This window comes from Anomalospiza imberbis, chromosome 17, assembly GCF_031753505.1.
Source record: "Anomalospiza imberbis isolate Cuckoo-Finch-1a 21T00152 chromosome 17, ASM3175350v1, whole genome shotgun sequence".
In the NCBI taxonomy this organism is placed as follows: domain Eukaryota; kingdom Metazoa; phylum Chordata; class Aves; order Passeriformes; family Viduidae; genus Anomalospiza; species Anomalospiza imberbis.
In genome coordinates, this window is record NC_089697.1 from 7,111,915 (window position 1) to 7,129,376 (window position 17,462).

Genomic DNA, 17,462 nt, shown 5'->3' on the forward strand with positions numbered 1-17,462 from the left:
CCACCCGGTCCCACCCTCCGGACACCCCCATCGCTCCCCGCACCCACCCGGTCCCATCCTCCGGACCCCCCCATCGCTCCCCGCACCCACCCGGTCCCACCCTCCGGACACCCCCATGGCTCCCCGCACCCACCCGGTCCCACCCTCCGGACACCCCCATCGCTCCCCGCACCCAGCCGGTCCCACCCTCCGGACACCCCCATGGCTCCCCGCACCCAGCCGGTCCCACCCTCCGGACACCCCCATGGCTCCCCGCACCCACCCGGTCCCACCCTCCGGACACCCCGCCCCGCGCCCTCCATTCTCCAGGCTTCGCTCCCCCATCCACCGCTCCCGTCCCCCGCCCTCTCTCCCCGGGGCATCCTGCCCGCCCTCCTCCAGGATATCTCCCTGCATCCTCAATCCCCGAGCATCCCTCCCTCCCTCCCCCGTCCCCTTTCCTCGACGCATTCCTCTCCCTCATCCCTTCCTCAGCCCCAGTCCTCCTCCTGGCCCCATGGACCCTCCCTCCCCGCACCCGGCAGGCAGCCCCCCGACCTCGACCCCCCCGCCTTTCGCTGCCAGCAGCACCATCTCCCCCGCAGTTCCCACAAGCTCTTTTCCAGTCGGGAGCCCCGGAGCCACACTTTTCCTCTCCCACCCCAAAGCCGGGCGTCACCCCCGTCATCCCACCCCAGCCCCCCCTGGACTGCCCCTGCAGCAGCCCCAGCCCCGAGCACCGGCTCCCCCCGCCTCCGGCAGCGCCCCCCACGCTGGCTCAGCTCCGGGTTGTGGGCAGGAGCCCCCGGACTTATTAAAAAGAAATAAAACTGAACCCAAGCGTCCCTGCTCCGTTCTGTCACCCGCGGCTCGTACTGGAGTGAGCTCCCGTCCCACCGCACACGCCCTGTGCTGCGCTGGGTCAGGCAGTTCTTCAGTCGTGCTGGCTGTGATAAGAGCAGATTAAAAATAATCATAACAATAACGAGGAGACCCATCACTTCTCTGGGGGGCACCTCACGGCGCCTGCTCCCAGCCAGGCAGGCTGGGACTTTCAGCTTCCACTACCGAGGAATCAGCTGTATTTATGGATTTATCGATGTTAGCCCACCCCCCTCCCCCCCCACACACCCCGGGGGATGCCGGAGGGTGCCTGTCCCACTGCAGGTGGCCTCAGCAGGGCCAGGTTCCAGGGAGGCAGCAGGAGCACGGGATGCTGGGCTCTCTGGAGCCCCCCTGGGTGCAGAGAAACCCGGTCTCAGGCAGAGCCCAACGTGTTGGCCAGGCTGCATGGGGTGGGACTTGGGGGGGAGCCAGAGCCCCCCTCCCCGGGCTGCGGGCGTGGAGCAGCTCGACAGAGCACCGTCAGAGCAGGTGAAGGAGAGGGGGAGCACCCACCTTTCCACCAGTTTTTCCACTTGCTCCATCTCACATATAGGAAATTCTGAGCACACAATGCAGTTATTGAATAAAATTATGCTTTTTTTAGTACTTGTATGCATGTGGTTTTTTAGGCTCTGCCTAGAAACCAACCTCTGTGCCAGGAGCAGAGAGATCAGAGGGGAAAGCCAGGCCAGCCGTGGACAGTTGTGGGACACAGAGATGCAAGCGCAGCACTGTCAACCATAGCAGCTGGCAGGTGACAAATCCAGCCCGTGCAGGTGATGCGCCCATCACTCCTTCCACTCCAGGAAGAAGGAGAAAGCACTCCTGGCTGGGGCAGGGATCATTAGGGAGAGTGGCCACCGCAGCCAGCCTGGGGCTGCCTCGCCTCTCCTCTCCATGTCACTATCTCTGTCCCCCATGGCGCCAGCTCTGTCCCCCTCCCGCAGAGCTCTGCCTTGTGCCCATGAGGACGAGTCCTGCCTCCCCTCCACCATCTCGCTCTCCCTCCAGGCAGCGGAGCCGAGGCGCTGCCAGCTCCATCTGCACAGTGCAGCGAGCACCGGGCCAAGGGGCAGGACCCACAATCACATTTCCTTGGAGCACATTGTGCTCCCGCCTTGCCGAGGGTGTTGGAAATGGGTGGCTGTAATAATGGCGCCGTGAATAACCGCAGCTCACTCACTGTGTCCTCCAAGCTCAGTGTGCTCCAGCTCCAGCCTCATCCCCTCCCAAGGCTGTTCCCTGCCATGACGTGCCCTGGTTTCCAACCTGCCTTATAACCTCCTGCCTTGGCCCAGGTATCTGCAGTCCCCACACCCACCCACAAGCTCCCATCAGCACTTCCCCCATTGCAGCTGGTTTGGCTTTGACCTGTGTTCTCCTCCCAGCAGGACCCCCATGGACTGGGGACACAAAACCCCCAAACAGGGACTCTGCTGCCCTGTGACAGGCAGTGCTGCCCAGACATGGTGCAGCACAAAGGGCTCATGGAGCTTTTATTGCTGCTGATCCTGCACGGCTCTCCCAGACCTGCCTGGAGCAGAGCCTGCCCTTGGAGCCAGCATTCTGCAAACAGCATCCCCGGGGCCCTCCCCAGGGCTGGGGCGCAGGTCCCCACTCCCACAGCAGCCCCAATACAGGGCAGCAGGTTCTCCTCTGCCACCAAACCTGGCTGTGGCTGCACTGGTGCCATCTGTTCATCAGGCACAGTCCCGTGTCACGCTGTGCTGTGGGAGCCGTGCCAAAGCTCCCGGACCCTGCTGGAGCACCCGGACTGGAACCGGGCTCTGAGTGCCGCGACCGATGCGATTTGCAGCCCCGGTGAAAAGATGAGGGCACAGATGCCAGCGGCGTTTCCTGGCTCTGGAGATGAGCCCTGTCGGGTGGGGCTGCGGGTGCTCGGGTTGTGGGGGCAGCTTGGGGAGGTGCCAGGGCTCAGGTGGGGGGCATCTCGCCAGACCACCCCCCCAGCTGGGGAGATGGGTGCCCTGTGGGCTCCCAGCAAGGACGCAGTACTTGCAGGGCTGGAGTGGCATTGGGAAGCGTCGGGCTGGGCTCTGTCCCGCTCTGCTTGCTCGAGAGTGAAAGGATTTGTCAACAGGGAGCTGATGAGTCCCGAGGGCAGCCAGCTCGCCCTCCTCCGAGCACCCCCTGTCCAGCAGGTGGGCTCCTGACGGCACACGGCCATCTCAGACACCAGAGCAGGCTGGTCCCAAGTGCCGACTGCACCAGAGGGTCTGAACCCACTATCCCACCAATGCCCCCAGTGTGGGGGCCCCGACCCCACTGGCCGGACAGCACAGCAGCTCTGGAGGCTCTGACCCTCCAAGGTGTTTCTGCAGGATGCTCAGTGTGACCCGGGCAGTGCTTGGCACACGGAGCAGCCACACGCGGCGGAGACAGGAATATGCTTTCACCAGGAGAACAAGAAGAGTCTCTGATGGCTGCCATGTCCCTTGTAAACACCAACTTTGAGAGCATCAGATTACAGCCGCTGCCTCGGCTCCAAACAAGATGGTAATCGGGAGCACGGAGGCACCCTGCCTGCATCCTGCCTACACAGCGGGGAGCACCGGGAGCCTGGTGGCACCGCAGAGGCCATGACACCCTCTCCTGCACTGCAGGACTGCCGGGGCTCGCTGCGCCCCGACCCCACACAGCACAGCGACCCAGCGCGCCCCGGGCGAACGGGAGCTCCCCGCCCCCGGCGGAACCGCTGCTCGCTTATCCCCGGGGGCGTGCGCAGGGTCCCCGTGGCAGGGAACACACCGCGGTTCGGTGCAGCCCCATTGGGGCACACACTGCCTGTCCCCGGCAGCCGTGGGCGTGCGGGGGGGATGGCTCCCACCGAGGGCTGGGTGAACCGACACCCGCGGTCCCGGGCCCGCTGTGCTGCCGCCGCCCTCGCTCCCGGCGTCCCGGCTCGGGAGATGGTCGGTCCCACGGCCGCTCCCCGAACCCTCCTCGCAGCAAGGCCAGTGTCCGGGCTGCAGCCGCCGCCCCAAGGAGAGCTCGGGGAGGGCACAGCCGGGCAGGGCCATTCCCGGGCCGCAGCTGGCGGGATTGGAGGCAGCTGCCCGCAGCGCGGGCCTCCCCCTCCCGCTGCCCGCGGCCCCCCTTTCTCAGGCAGGAGCCGCTCCGGCCGCTCCCTGCTGAGCGGTCCGGGCTGCGGGGACGGAGCAGCCCCCACTCCCTCCTCCTCGGCCCCGGCCGCGGGCAGGACCGAGAGGTTCCTCCCGCCGCCGCCTCGCCGGTCCCGCACAGCGCAGGGACACCGAGCTGGCCGCTCCCCGCCGCGGGGCTCTGCTGCTCCCCCCGCCGCGGGGGCTCCACGCTCGGCCGGGCCGGGGTGCGCGGTGCCGGCGGGGACACGCGGGACCGCGGCTGCGCCCACGCTGCGGCAGCTGGCGGGGGGCGGCGGGGATCAGCTGCGGCCGGGGATCAGCTGTGCCCCGCGCCGCCCCGCCGGGGCCCCCCCGCTCCCTGGGGAGTGGCCCCGGCCCCCCCCGCACCGCCCGCCCTGCCCGCCCTACCTGCCCGCCGCCCTCCCGGCCCTCCCCGGGGCGGCTGGCGGCCGCCCAGCCCGGAGCTGCCCTGCTCCCTGCTCCCTCCTCCCTCCACCTCCTCCTCCTCCTCTTCTACTTCTCCCGCGGGCACAGCCCTGTCTAATCCCACGGGTGTCAAATCCACGGTGCGGCTTTGGCCGTGGCGGGGCCGGAGCGTATCCGATGGGGCCGGCGGGGAGGAAGGTGCGGGATGCTCCGGCGGGGGCACCCGGCCGAGCCCCCCCTCCGCACACCGCAGCCATGGCAACGGCGATGGGCTGTCCCAGCCCGGCCGCAGCGCAGTGAAGGCGAGAGGGACGCAGGGAGGGAAGGAGCCGCCGGGCGATTCCTGAGGGGCTGGCACACACACAGCCGCTGGAAGCGACCGGAGCCAATCCCCCGGCTCTCTTTGTGATGCTTCCTGACACACATTCCCTCTCCATGGCTGACTTTGCAAGTTTCCCCATCCTCTTCCCCTCCTCGCGCGGTTCCTTTTCATGCGACTAAATTATACACGAGAGGAGGGACATGCTGGAAATTCTAGTGGCAAAATAGAAATGAGCAGATTTGCGCAGGCGGCTGCAGCCCGGCCGCCTCCGGGACTCCTGTGAGCCAAGAGGGACCGGACCTAGTCCCAGGGCAGCAGCATTAAAGCTCGTGAATTCTGAAACCACCAAGGAAAAGGCTTTTCCTGCGGCAGCAGAGAACTGCGGGCGTGTGGAGCAGGAGCGCGGTGGGTGCCGGGACCGCGGCCCCTCCACGCAGAGCGGCTGCTGTCCCAGCACACAGCACCCTCGGGAACGGCAGGCGACGCATTCACTTCCCCGGAGAAATGTGTTGTTTGGGAGCCAGTAAAAAATATGCAAATCTGGGAGGGCTGGGCCTCAGCCTCTGAGCTGCCTTTCTCCCCTTCCTCCCCATCCCAGAGCTCCGTGGGGCGAGCTGAGCCCTGGGCAACCGAGGGAAGGGAAAGGCAGAGCCGGGGGAGCGCGGGGGCGGCAGGCGAGGCAGTAGGATGAGATTTGGTGTGTCACGGAGCAGGACGGGGAGATGTGCACGGGATAGCGGCTCCTCCAGACCGCGGGCATGCGGAGAAGGCTCCTGCTCCCGCAGCCGGGGTGGGTGGAGCATGCTGTCACTTTTTGGTGCTGGGCAAGCCCGGCATCGCTGTCGCAGGATTCCTGCCTATGCAATGAGTCAGGAGCAGCGCTGCCACGTTTTCCTCCTACAGGCAGCGTCCCGTGGCGGGTCGGTCGTGCTCCGCACCGGGACGCGCCCGCACACGCGGTGCTGCTTCAGCTCCGACGCCACGTGGGTGGGTGAATCTCCGGCAGCGACTCTCCGGGGAAACCCCTCTGTTTGGAAGGATGAGGACACCGACCTGCAGCTCGGACGAGATGTGGAGCGCCTGGCTCAGGCAGTGATCCCACGGGACACGGGCATATTCCTGTGCCTGCGTCCCACCTCCTCTGCCAGACAATGAAACACTGCCCTCCTTCCCAAGTCGCAGCAGAACAAATAAAGCAAGCGCCATATGGTGCCAAGACACGCTGGAAATGGGGCCAAGCCCAGGAGGTAGGGGAGGTGGCAAGCCTCCATCCCCACACCAGTCCCCATCGCCAGCTCCAAGCCAGGGCTGTCCTTGGGGGAGCCCTGTGCCCACTCCTCCTCCTTCCCCCTGCAGCCACTGCCCCGCTGCCAGGCACAGCTCTGCATTTCAGCCATGGCTTTGCCTGCAGTCCTGGGGGAGCACGGAAAGCAAAGCTGTCCCCGAGAGCACTTTTTCCGGAAAAAGTGGCCCGGGGACACAGGTGTCACTGCTGGACTGACACTGTTGTCAGGAGATAATGCCCTGCACCCTGCCACGGGATAGGACATTCTGCTCTCCCCCAGAATTACCAACAGGAGGGGAGACCACAGATAGCTTGTCCCCACAGGGGCTGAAGGAGAAACCTCCCACCTGCTCCAGGCTGCCGCAGATACCCCGCTGCAAGAAGAAAGTGGCACCATCTTTCTGCCTGTCACAGCAATCCTCCTGCCTGCATCCTCCCACAGCCCTGCAGCTCCTGGATACCCTGTGTGTTTTCAGGCGAGTCACCTCCAAGCACAGGCACCCAGCAGTGAGGTACCTCCCAGGAGATTTGGGCACCCTATGGCAGGGCTTTCAGAGGTGCTGAGCGCCTGCAATTCCCTGCAGCCTGCTCTGTGGAGCAGAACACCTCCCTCCAAAAACCCAGCCGGCCCTGGCTGCCTGAGGCCTGACTCAGGAGAGCAGATCCCAGAGTTTCCTTGGGGGCAGGATATGATGAGCTCCTGGGGGAAGAGGGGAACTCCAGGAGCCCTTCACACTCTAACTGACCTTCTGCATGTGTGGCAAGCAAATGCCAGCCTCATCTGTGCCTGGGAGCCAGGTCACAGAGCTCATGTGACACCTACCCACCTGCCATCCTCATTCACCCCATTCCCTCTGCAAGGGCCTCCAAAAGTGAAACACCTGGCTCTGTCCTCCAGGTTGAATCAAAGTGAGGATCTCTTTTGTGTTTGAGGTTTTGTAGCCACAGGGCTCAACTCTCTCACTGCAAATGTGAGCAGATCATTTGCACCTGAGTCACAGAGATGAGAATCAACTAAGTTGTGCAAGCAAAGGACTTTGTTGAATCATACACAAAAATGTTGGGATGATATGGATCAGACAGGACCCAGGAGTAGCCCACAGATCTCTCCATCTCTGTGCCATCCTGCTTCCTACTTTAAAGAGGCAGCACTGCCTGATGTGTGTGTGTCATGACCTGGCTCCATCCCTACCTATATATGCTCCCATGACCTGGCTCCATCTTCTCTACCTTAACTATGGATCCTCTGGGAATGCTCCACACCAATGAGTGCTTGACAGCTGCTCTGCAGATCCAAAGCACTGTGTGAAAATAGTATTATTTATTGACAATGTTAGAGGTAATAAGAAAAGCAAGAGGCAGCCTTGTCCTGCACAGCCTACGTGGATCCCTGCAGAGCGAAAGCGAACATGGCAGAGGGTCCCAGCTGCGGTGCTGTTTGCTGACCAGTGGCTGTGGAGGTCTGCCCTCATCTGGTCCCAGCTCCACTTGGGCTTCTTACCCACCACGTGTTGATAAACAGAAAAAAAAATGTACAATGGCTGCATTGAAGTTCCCAGTTAAACAGAGCAGCAGTGGCTGCTCAGAAGGGGAACTTCTGCATTATCTTTTGCTCTGTTAATTCAGAGGTGGGACTTGCTGAAACAGGGACAATCCACAGGGCAAGATCTGGATTTTTGAACACCCCTGGTGTGAAATCTCAGGCAGGGTTAAATGCCAGTAGGCAAAAGAACAGCAGCAACCCCAGGAACAAAGGGGACACAGGTATTTTGGGGCAGGCTGACTCTTAGGAGCAGGGGAAGGAATTACTGGGAGAAGTGGGGCTAGACCATGCCACGTTCCAGCACATGCAACTGCAAGGTGAAGCCAGGGATCCCAGTTGGATCACCAGGTGCTGAGTGGAAATGGGCTCCACCAGAGGCCAGGGATCCTGCCTGGATCACCGGGCAGCAATTGGCAGCAGGCTCTGCTGAGGATCCAGTTCTGGCACCACAGCCACACACACAGGGCAGTGTCCAGCTGCTGCAGAGTGAACAGTGGGCACAGCTGAACCCAGCATGTCACTGAGCTGCAGACAGCAACAGCACAGGCAGGAAGCCCAGGCAGGGAGCACAAGCAGGGGAACAGAGGCAGGGTATGCAGGCAGGGAACACAGGCAAGAGTGCCAGCAGCAGCAGCAGCAGCAGCCTACCTAGGGGAGAACCAGGGAAAGCCTTGGGTCCACGCTGTGACTCAGGACCTTGCTGCTTCCCAAGCCCCTGATGTTGTGACAACCCAGGGGTCTGCAGCCTGGTTTGTGCTGAGTTGGCAGGGTCCTGCTCAGCAGCAGCCAGGTGGAACCCTGTGCTTGGAGGAGGCACGGCAGGATCAGCCCAGAGCAATCTGTTCGGTTAGAAGTGGGTGGTAAATTAACAGCAATGGAAGAACGACTCCCCGGTAGCTCCAAAGTGGGGCGTCAGCAATGAGCCGAGCTCTAACGAGCCTCAAGAAGGCTGGAGCCCTCCGTGCCATTTCATCTCTGCTGCTCTGCGTCGGATTTCCCAGGAGCCCTGCAGCCTTGGCCACATTAATTATGCAAATGAAAAGGTGATGCCAACTCACCATTCCTCGGTAGGGTCCCTGCGAGGGAAGTTGGGCCCGAGCAGCGGCCGCTGCCCTGGCTGGGGCAGGGAGGGTCCAGGAGCACACCAGGCAGGATGGATGTTTGCAATAATTATCCAGTCATCCCCTTCAAGTGTACTGCAGCCATAGCAACAGACAGATGTTCTGTCCCAGCCAGAGTCCGCAGCGAGCTGGGGAGGGAAGCACAAAAATTAACCCGTTCAGCCCTAGAATGGCACAGAATTCACTTTATCCTGGGACCATCCCACACTTGGGACATCCCTGAGGAAATCAGGCAAAAACCCAATCACATGGTCCCCAAATTAATCCAGGAGAAATTGCCCCAGTGCTGTCTGACACAGAAAGTTGGATGAGAATCAGCAGCATCCCATGGGATGGGGTATGGCTCTGGGAGGGCTCTGCTGTCTCCTGTCCCACATGGAAGTAGCCTGGCTGAAGCTCAGCATCTGCTGGGGGTGATGCTGTAGGTGAGGCTTTTCAGCTCTGCCTTTGGAGGGAGATGGATGGCACCAGGAACTTGCCCAGGGACAGCCACAAGCAGCTCTGCCATCAACAGCCACACAGTGCCCTCAGCACAGACTCTGTTGGGCACCCAGCTAAGCAGGAGGGATGGATGAGACACATGGACCAGTGTCCACTTCTGAGTTAACAGCTGGGTCAAAGCCTTTAAAGTATTCGGAGGTGGGATGCAGCCAGACTGAGGAATAGCTGGCAATTCATTTTCCTGCTGCTGTACAAGTTCCCAGGATTCAGGCTGAGTCCATTAAATCTCACCCAGAAATATCACCAGTGTCCCCCAACACACCAAAAATGTAAACCCAGTTTTTCCTGGGGCCTGCTGAGCAGGCAGCACTTCCCAGGTACAAGGTGTCTTCTCCACCTGCCAGGAATTCCTTCCAGCATTGGCATTTAAATGTTGTAAGGTAAAGGCCAGACCCCTACAGGTGGGTCCTCTGGAAGGATCAGAGCTACCCACCCCAGCTTTCCCCTCCTGGGCCAGCTGTACCCAGGGGTCCTGCAGAAAGCAATGCCCTGATTTCAGAGCAGGCTCATTGGAAAGCCCCATCCAGATGTTTGCAGCTGGAGATGCTGCTGGAGTGTACCCATGGTGAGGATTTCAAAGGAGAACGAAGGGGCTGGGTAGGCTGGCCTGAGCAGATGTGCCTGGAGTAACAGATCACACCTGGAAAAGTGGAGAGGACCTTGCTCTGGACTGGTGGAGGAAGACAGACCCCCCAGCACAGAATCAGAGAATCAAGGAACCACAGAGCTGCAAAGGGCAGAAAAGACCTCTAAGATCATCGAGTCCAACTGTTAACCCAACACAATTGTGAGAGGTCACAGGAACAGTCTTACTTCTTAAACTGTGAGACTATTTTTGGTTCATATTCCTTCCCTCTAGTCCTCTGCCACGCAGACAATGAGATCTCCAGCTTGCCGAGGGCACCCCAGCTCCTCCCGGCTGCTCCTGGCTGCTCCTGGCGCGCCTGCTGACAGCTTGTGCTGCCTTAGCACAGCCTAGCCTGGAAATCTGTGGTCTCCCGGTTGGTTCCCCCCCCCCCCCCCCCCAGCCTTTCTCCTGAAGAGAAAAAGCAGGGAAGGGTGAATTTGCTGGTCTTGAAACTGAGGGAGACGTGGCATCATGTGCAGTCACAGAGGATGTGGGCAGGTGCCATCAGCCTTCCCCACGCAGCTCTGGGAATGGAGCTCAGCCCTGCTCTGCAGCTCCCTGGCTGTTCCTGCCCAGGCTCCCACACAGCTCTGGCAGCTGCTGGGTATTTCGGTTCTTCCCCACAGCGCCAGGCTACCCCACTCCTTCTGTGGCTCTTCCCCCAAGCACATCAATCCAGTGGCCACGTGGTTTGATTCCCAGCCCGCTGAAGAGATGCTGGAGACTGAATAAGAAGGTGGGAAAAATGTCTGTTATTTCCACAAATCCCCTCTCAATCTGTGACTCTGGCTGCTCTGCTTCTCTTAGTCCCAGGCCTCTCCTAAGCAGAAGTCCAACCAAATGATGTTTGGTGCTGTGATACACACAGAAATCCAAGAGGCTCCAGAAGGAATCCACGCTCCTTGCTGACTTTCCTGAGCTGCTTTGACTTATTATCTGACCTGGATCTAAATTGGGTTTTGATTAAAGTCAAGAATAATTCTATTTGGGGAAACCTCATTGTTTAGGCTCAGAGTTAGCAAAAGCTACAGGAGAATTTAATCCGATTTCTCACATTGGGCACAGAGACCCCGATGGGACCCCTGGCAGTGCCCAGTGCCCGCTGTGAGAGGCAGCCACACTGGGCCATGTCACCCAGAACCCGACCAAGCTCTTTTTTGCAGCCACCAGGTTCTTTTCCCAATTCTTCTCTGAGGTCACTTCTGTGCACCCTGATGGTTCCAATGCTTGGTCAGCATCTCCTTGTTTCAGACACAGGGATATTCATGGTCTGTTCATTCTTACTCATCTTGCCCTAAGGTGGTGCCAGGGTTTAGCCCATGTCCCTCCCTGGTGTCTATCTCTGGTTTTCCACAAATGTGTCTTCTCTCAGCATCCATTTCTCAGAGATCTCAGAGATCAGGGAGCTGAGTCATCTCTGTAAGACACTCTCCTCTCTCCTGAACAATCCAGCAAACTCTCTCTGCACTGTTTTCAGGCTAAATTCTCCCAATGTGGCTCACCAGAACCAGGTGGCAGTTCAAAGTGTTGCCAGAGCCCTCATACTTTTCTCTGCCTCCCTTGAAATGACTTTCCCAAGACAACTTGGGATCATTTCCCCTTTCCATCCCGCTGGTGGATCACAGTTACCCAGCTGGTGGATCACTGGTCTGCCCTTGGTAGATCACATATCTCCCACCCAGCCTTGGGCAGGTGAACATCTCAGATGCAGACAGAGACACACAGGTTCCCTTTGTGTTTGATGGGAAGAATAAGACAGTTCCAGTGAGCAATTCATCTCACTCCACAGGGAGTGTTCAGAGAATGGGGATGAATGGTTTCTGTGGGTGCTCGTTGTCTCACACTGTCTGTAGAGACTGTTGAGACACCCAGGTACCACTGGCTGTCCAGCTGTGAATGTACAGTTACCAGAGCCAAACATCATCCATGGTGATGCCACAAGTACCTCAAAATTCTCTGTCCCTCCTCAAGGAAGCACTCCTGGATGCCAGCAGAAGGGATGGTTATTAACACCCGAGTTCCCTTTGTGTGGCTTGGCACTAAATGATGTCTAAGGATGGGTTGGGTGCTGTCTTGCCCACCCCTCTGCCTGGCTCTGATCCCACCCAGCAACTCTCAGGGGCAGCCAGTAAATAGTTCCAGTTTTGGCTCTACTCAAGTACGAGTCCAGATGCTGACCAAGACTAGATATTCAAGGCCAGGTTGGACAGGGCTTGGAGCAACCTGGTCTGGTGGAAGGTGTCCCTGCCCAGTGCAGGCTGTTGGTAGAAGATGGTCTTTAAGGTCCCTTCCAACCCAAACCATTCCATGTTTCTATGATCGCTGGAGTATTTGATGGGATGTCTCTGGCAGCATGGCAGGATTTCTTGCCATCTTGTATGTTGTGCAGATCTCAGTAGGTCCCAACTGCTTTGCCCTGTGCATGTCCAATCCCTGGTCCAGCTGTGCATTTTTGTCAGAAGACCAAAAATTTCTTTAGAACAAAACACAACTTGTAAGAAATTAGAAAGGCGCCTAAAAGAGGGAAGAGCAGCAGAGTGCTCAGATAAAACCCAAATCCAACTTTTTTTTAATGCAGTATAAATAACAATGGCCCTGGAGTCACCAGGTTTGTCTACAAAAAAGCCATCAGCAGAGACCCCTTGCTGAACACACCCAGTATCTGACAGCCTGAACCAACAGCTGAAAGTCCAGTGCCACCAAACAATTCCACTTTCTTCTTCCCCTACCTTTAAGGACAAGGGTGCCTCAACATCATGCATCCTAATCTGGAGTGTCATGAGATTGCTCATGCAGTGCAAGTTAAACCCTCATTGAGTCCCTGCTGGATTTGATCTAAAACATTGATCTGAACCTTCAGGCCGGGTGTGAATGGTCTGCCCTGAATCCTCACTCAGAAGACATCAGTTCTTGGTGTGACTGGCTTTGCATCCACAAACTGGAGAAACTCATGGACATGCTCACCAGAGAGGGACCCTCTGCACTGCTTTATAAGTGGACCCCAAACCTTCCAATGGTTGGGCTGAGGTAGGAGAAGACTTCTGCCCCTATGGTGCTGCAAGAGGACATTCCCTTTGCACCGGCTCCTCAGTAGCTCAACTGCAAGGTGGGGAATTCAGTGGTGACCTCAGTGAGGAAGTCTGGTCATGGTGAAAAATGCAGCATCAATCCTGGGTAGACCAACTCCTCAGCAGAAGCAAAATGTTCTTTTACTCCCCTTCCTTGCTCAACATTTCCTGCAAAGTGGCTAGACTCCAGAAAAAAGGATTTACCCTGGCTCTCCTGACCATCCCATGGTCCCCACATCTCTCACAATGCTGATTCAAGTTCTCATAGGCTCCCCCATAGGCTCACCTGTTCCAGCCAGCTCTTAACAACAGCTCAGCCAGTCACTGCTTTGTTTGGGACAAGTGTATGCCCAGGGGCTGGAGCAGGCTGAGAGCTGAGCCTGACTTTATCCACAAATTGATTGCGAGAAAGTTGCCCACTGAACACAAATTCTGCAGAACATCCTTTCCTTTTCTTCCATTTCCATCCACTCCCTGCTCCTCACAGTCATCTCTGGATAAAGCCATGCTTCCATGGCTGGCTGAGGCTTCAGAGGATGTCCATCCTGTTTGTAGTGATCATCAGAAATAATGCAGCACACCAGCGAGTTCCTGTAGGCATCCTGCACAACGTGCCTGGGGGTGAAAATCCACAACAGGGAAGACCCTCTGAGCTGCCCAAGTCCCTCTCCAATGGTGTCATGCTGGGCCCAGAGAAAACTGGATGGCGACACTGAGAATTTTTTGAGAGTTGTCTGCCTAGGGGCAGTCAACACGATCTACCGTGGCATATTGCAACAAGCAATGCCAATGCTCCAGTGTCATGGACATCCCCTGGTTTCACCATAACCCCCTCTGGCATGGCCAACCCATGGCTCAGCTCCTGCAGCATTCCATTCTCACTTCAAGATCTTTTGGATGGGCACCATCTGACTGGCACAGAGCAAGAGACAGTGAAGAAAATTGCCCTTCAGCCATCAAACGCCCTCATCTTCCCCCATCTCCAGCCTCGGCACGTGGCACTGTGGCCAGCTGCACCCTGGCTGCTCTGATGCCACGCCCAGCACCTCCAGCGCTGGCCTCAGAGAACTCCCTGAGACATCAAATTCCTCTTCCAGGTTCCAACAGTCTCCCAGCTCCTGCTCCTACATCCTCATGGCAGCCGTAATACTGCTGACCATGGACCACTACTGTGCCCCTGACTTCGGATGGAGCAAGTGTGTGGCACTGCCAGGTGGGCATGGAGCACATGTGTGGCACTACTGGGTGGGCACAGAGCACATGTGGCACTGGTGGACAAAGCAGGAGCACATGAATGGCACTGCCATCTGGGCATGGAGCACAGAGGTGGCACCAGTGGGCAGACTGGGACCACATGTCTGCACTGATGGACCGGCAGAAAACACAGGTATGGCGGTGATGGACAGACTGGGAGCATGCAGGTCACTGATGGACAGGGAGCACGGGTATGGGACAGATGGACAGATGGAACACATGTGTGGCACTCAAGGACTGACTGGGACCACATGTGTGGCAGTGATGGACAGACAAGGAACTGGTGTGGTGGCACCAACAGACAGACCAGAAGCAGAAATGTGGCACTTTTGGGTGAGCATGGAGCACGCATGTGGCACTAATGGACATACCAGGAGCACGTATGTGGCATTGATGGACAGACAGGGAACACATATGACACCAACAGACAGAAGAAGAGCCCACCTGTGACACTGCTGAGTGGGCATGGAACATGCATGTGGCACTGATGGACAGACCAGGAGCACACGTATGGCACTGATGGACAAGCAGCACATGCGTGGGACCAACGAACAGACCGGGAGCATATGTATGGCATTGATGGGCAGACCAGGAGCACACGCGTGGCACTGCCAGGTGGGAATGGAGCACACATGTGACAACGATGGACAGACCGCGAGCACACGTGTGGCACCACCAGCATCTCGGCACATGCGTGTGAGCGCCGGGCAGAGCCCGAGCCGCAGCCGCCGGCCGGGACGGGCCGCCCCATCTCACCCCCCCGGGGCCCGCCGTGGCCGCCCTCGCCTCCGCCCCCTCGGGGCCGGAGCATCGGGACCGTGTCCCGACCCGCCCCGCTCGCCCCGCAGTGGCGGCGCTCGGTCCCGCCGCGGGACAGCCGCGGCTGCGGGGCGCGAGGCGGATGCGGAGGGCGGGGGAGCGGAGCGAGGCACCGGGGCCGGGGTCCGGCCTTTGTCTCCCGCTCCAGGGGCCGGCAGGACCGCGGCTGCCCCGGGGCCGGGCTTGGGGCGGGGTGCGGCTCTCCCGGTCCGGCGGGACAAGCCACAGCCGCTCCGGTCAACCGAGGGCGCTGCGGGGCGATCCCGGTCCTCGCGGCGGGAGGCGGACCCCCCCTCTTCACCTTCCTACCGCCGCTCCCGCTGCCCCCGCGGCTCCTCCCCGGCTCTGCGGCGGCTCGGCAGGTGCCCGCCTCCGCCCCGCCGGCCCGTCCCGCCGCACACGTGCGCCCGCGCCCCGCCGGCCCTTTGTCTGGGACCGGCACCGGGACCCGCGCCCACCGACACCCCCTACCCCGCCTCAGCCGCTCGCCCCCCCGCTCCGCTATCCCGCTCCCCGGCCGTACGGGGCCGTATGGCCGGGGAGCGGGGAAGCGGGGGAGGGGGGGGGGGGGAAAGAGGCGGCCCAGCCAGGGGAGCGCATCCCACTGGAGACGGGGCGGGGGGAGCAGCTGCCCCGGGGCCGGGGGTTGAAGTGGGGGGGGGAACGACCCGTCGGTGGCGGCGAGGCCGCTCTAACAGGTGGGATCCCGCTGAGAGGAGGAGGCGGCCGGAGGGGGGCGGAGGAGGCAGGGACGGGCGGGCGGGCGGGCGGGCGGAGGGAGGGAGGGAGGGGGACGAGCCGGAGCCGCCTGTGATCCTGTGACAGGAGCGGCTGCTGCTGCTGCTGGCGCCGCCGGTACCTCCCTCCGGTCGCTGTCCGAGCCCCGGTGCTCCCCCCCCTCCCCGTTACAGCGGCCGCCACCCCTCCTGCGCCTCTTGCTCCCCGCTCCATCCCGCCCGTCGCCCCCGCAGCCCGTCCCGGGAGCGCTGCTGCCCCTCCGCCCGCTCCGGGACAGGGCGCGGGGCCGGGCGCCGCCGCTGCTGCTGCTACCGCCGCCGTTACCGCCGCCGCCGCCGGTCGGGCGATGCCGAAGCCGCCGTTACTGCTGCGGGGGAGCCGCCCCGGGGACAGCGAGCTGGGGCGGCAGTTCCGGGACTGGTGCCTGCGCACCTACGGGGACTCGGCCAAAACCAAGACGGTGACCCGGAGCAAGTACCAACGCATCGCCGAGGTGCTGCAGGGGGGAACTGGCTCCGGCGGCGGCTCCGGCGGGGGGGGAGAAAGGCAAGTTCCAGTTCTGGGTCCGGTCCAAGGGCTTCCGCCTGGGAAACGGCACCAGGGAAGCGACGAAGATGGGTCAAGTGGTGGTATATGTGCCGGTGAAAACGGGAACGGTTAGTGCGCTCCGTGCCCCGGGGGCTCTGTGTCTGTCTGTCTGCCTGCCTGTCCGTGTCTGTTTGTCCTCCCCGGGGGTGCGGGCGGGGAGGGGGGGGGGGGAATTGCCCGGGGTGGGGGCGGGCACCCCCGGGGCCCCGGTCCCCTCCACCGCCGCGCCGGCCCTGTCCCGTCAGCACCGGGCGGCCCAGCCCCGCCGGCCGCCGGGAGCGCGCATGCCCCATGCGGGGCGCGACGCGGGGCCCGGCCGCTCCCGCAGCCCCCGCCGCTCCCGGGGCAGCCGCCGCGCCCCCGCCGCCCCGACCCGGGATGCGGATGGGGTGAGGCGCCCGCCCGGAGCCTCGCACCTTCCGCTGCCCCCCCGATCCCCATCCCCGTCCCCGTCCCATCCGGTGCTGCCGCCTTCCCCGAGCGCTGCCGGCGCGGGGGAGGTATGGGGGCGGCAGTGCCCCGCGCCCGCCGCCGTGCACCTGCCCCCGCGGGGGGGCCGCGCCGCCGCCCGGTGCGGGCCCCGCCGCCCCCCCGCCCTGTCCGATCACGTTCGCCCGGCATTTCCCATCCGCCCCACGGCCGGGGACAGGGCTGCAGTCAAGGGCAGCGGGCGGCGGGGAGGGGGCGCCGGCACCCCCCGCCCCCCCGCTGCGCCGCCGCGCCCTGCCCGCCCCGCTGCCGCGCCGTGCCGAGCGGAGCGGAGCGGAGCGGGGCGAGTCTTGCCGAGCCGAGCGGAGCGGGGCGAGCCCGGCCGCCGCGCTGAGCCCGGCCCCGGCGTCCCGCGGCGCTGCCCTCCCGGCGCGGCCGCCGCAGCCGGTGCCCCGGGGGCTGCGGGCAGCGGCAGAGCCCGGATTAGGGCAGCCCCCCCCGCCCGCTCGCGGGCCGCTGTCCCGGGAACTCCCCCGCCGGAGCCTCATTGTTCGGCGCCCGGCCGGGCCGGGGAGCGGGGCACCGGCCGCCGCCTCCCTCCCTCCTCCTGCCGCCGCCCGGGGCTGCCCCGCCGCCCCATTGTTCCCGTCCCGAGCGTGTCCCGCTCCCCGGCGCGGGGGGAAACGCGCAACTTTGGCGGCCCCGGCCCCGTGCAGGGAGCGCCCGGCGGGGCTGCCCCGACCCCGGCCCC

At 61.8% G+C, this 17,462-nt stretch overlaps 2 protein-coding genes across 2 annotated transcripts in view; one reads left to right on the forward strand and one right to left on the reverse strand.

Annotated features, from left to right (window-relative positions):
* Positions 1–281: 281 nt before the first annotated feature.
* Positions 282–16,311, reverse strand: LOC137484122 (uncharacterized). Its single transcript, XM_068207710.1, has 5 exons — positions 16,173–16,311; positions 8,624–8,814; positions 4,398–5,790; positions 1,513–1,693; positions 282–926 (listed from the first exon to the last, which is right to left on the reverse strand). Exons 3-5 carry the CDS (start codon positions 4,874–4,876, stop codon positions 471–473), a joined length of 1,116 nt encoding a protein of 371 aa, XP_068063811.1. The 5' UTR covers positions 4,877–5,790; positions 8,624–8,814; positions 16,173–16,311; the 3' UTR covers positions 282–470.
* Positions 15,801–17,462, forward strand: part of NOL4L (nucleolar protein 4 like) — a 59,414-nt gene continuing 57,752 nt past the window's right edge. Inside the window, 2 exon segments of the mRNA XM_068207709.1 lie at positions 15,801–16,226; positions 16,228–16,350. Of these exon segments, the coding sequence (XP_068063810.1) occupies positions 16,041–16,226; positions 16,228–16,350 (309 nt within the window). The 5' untranslated portion in view covers positions 15,801–16,040.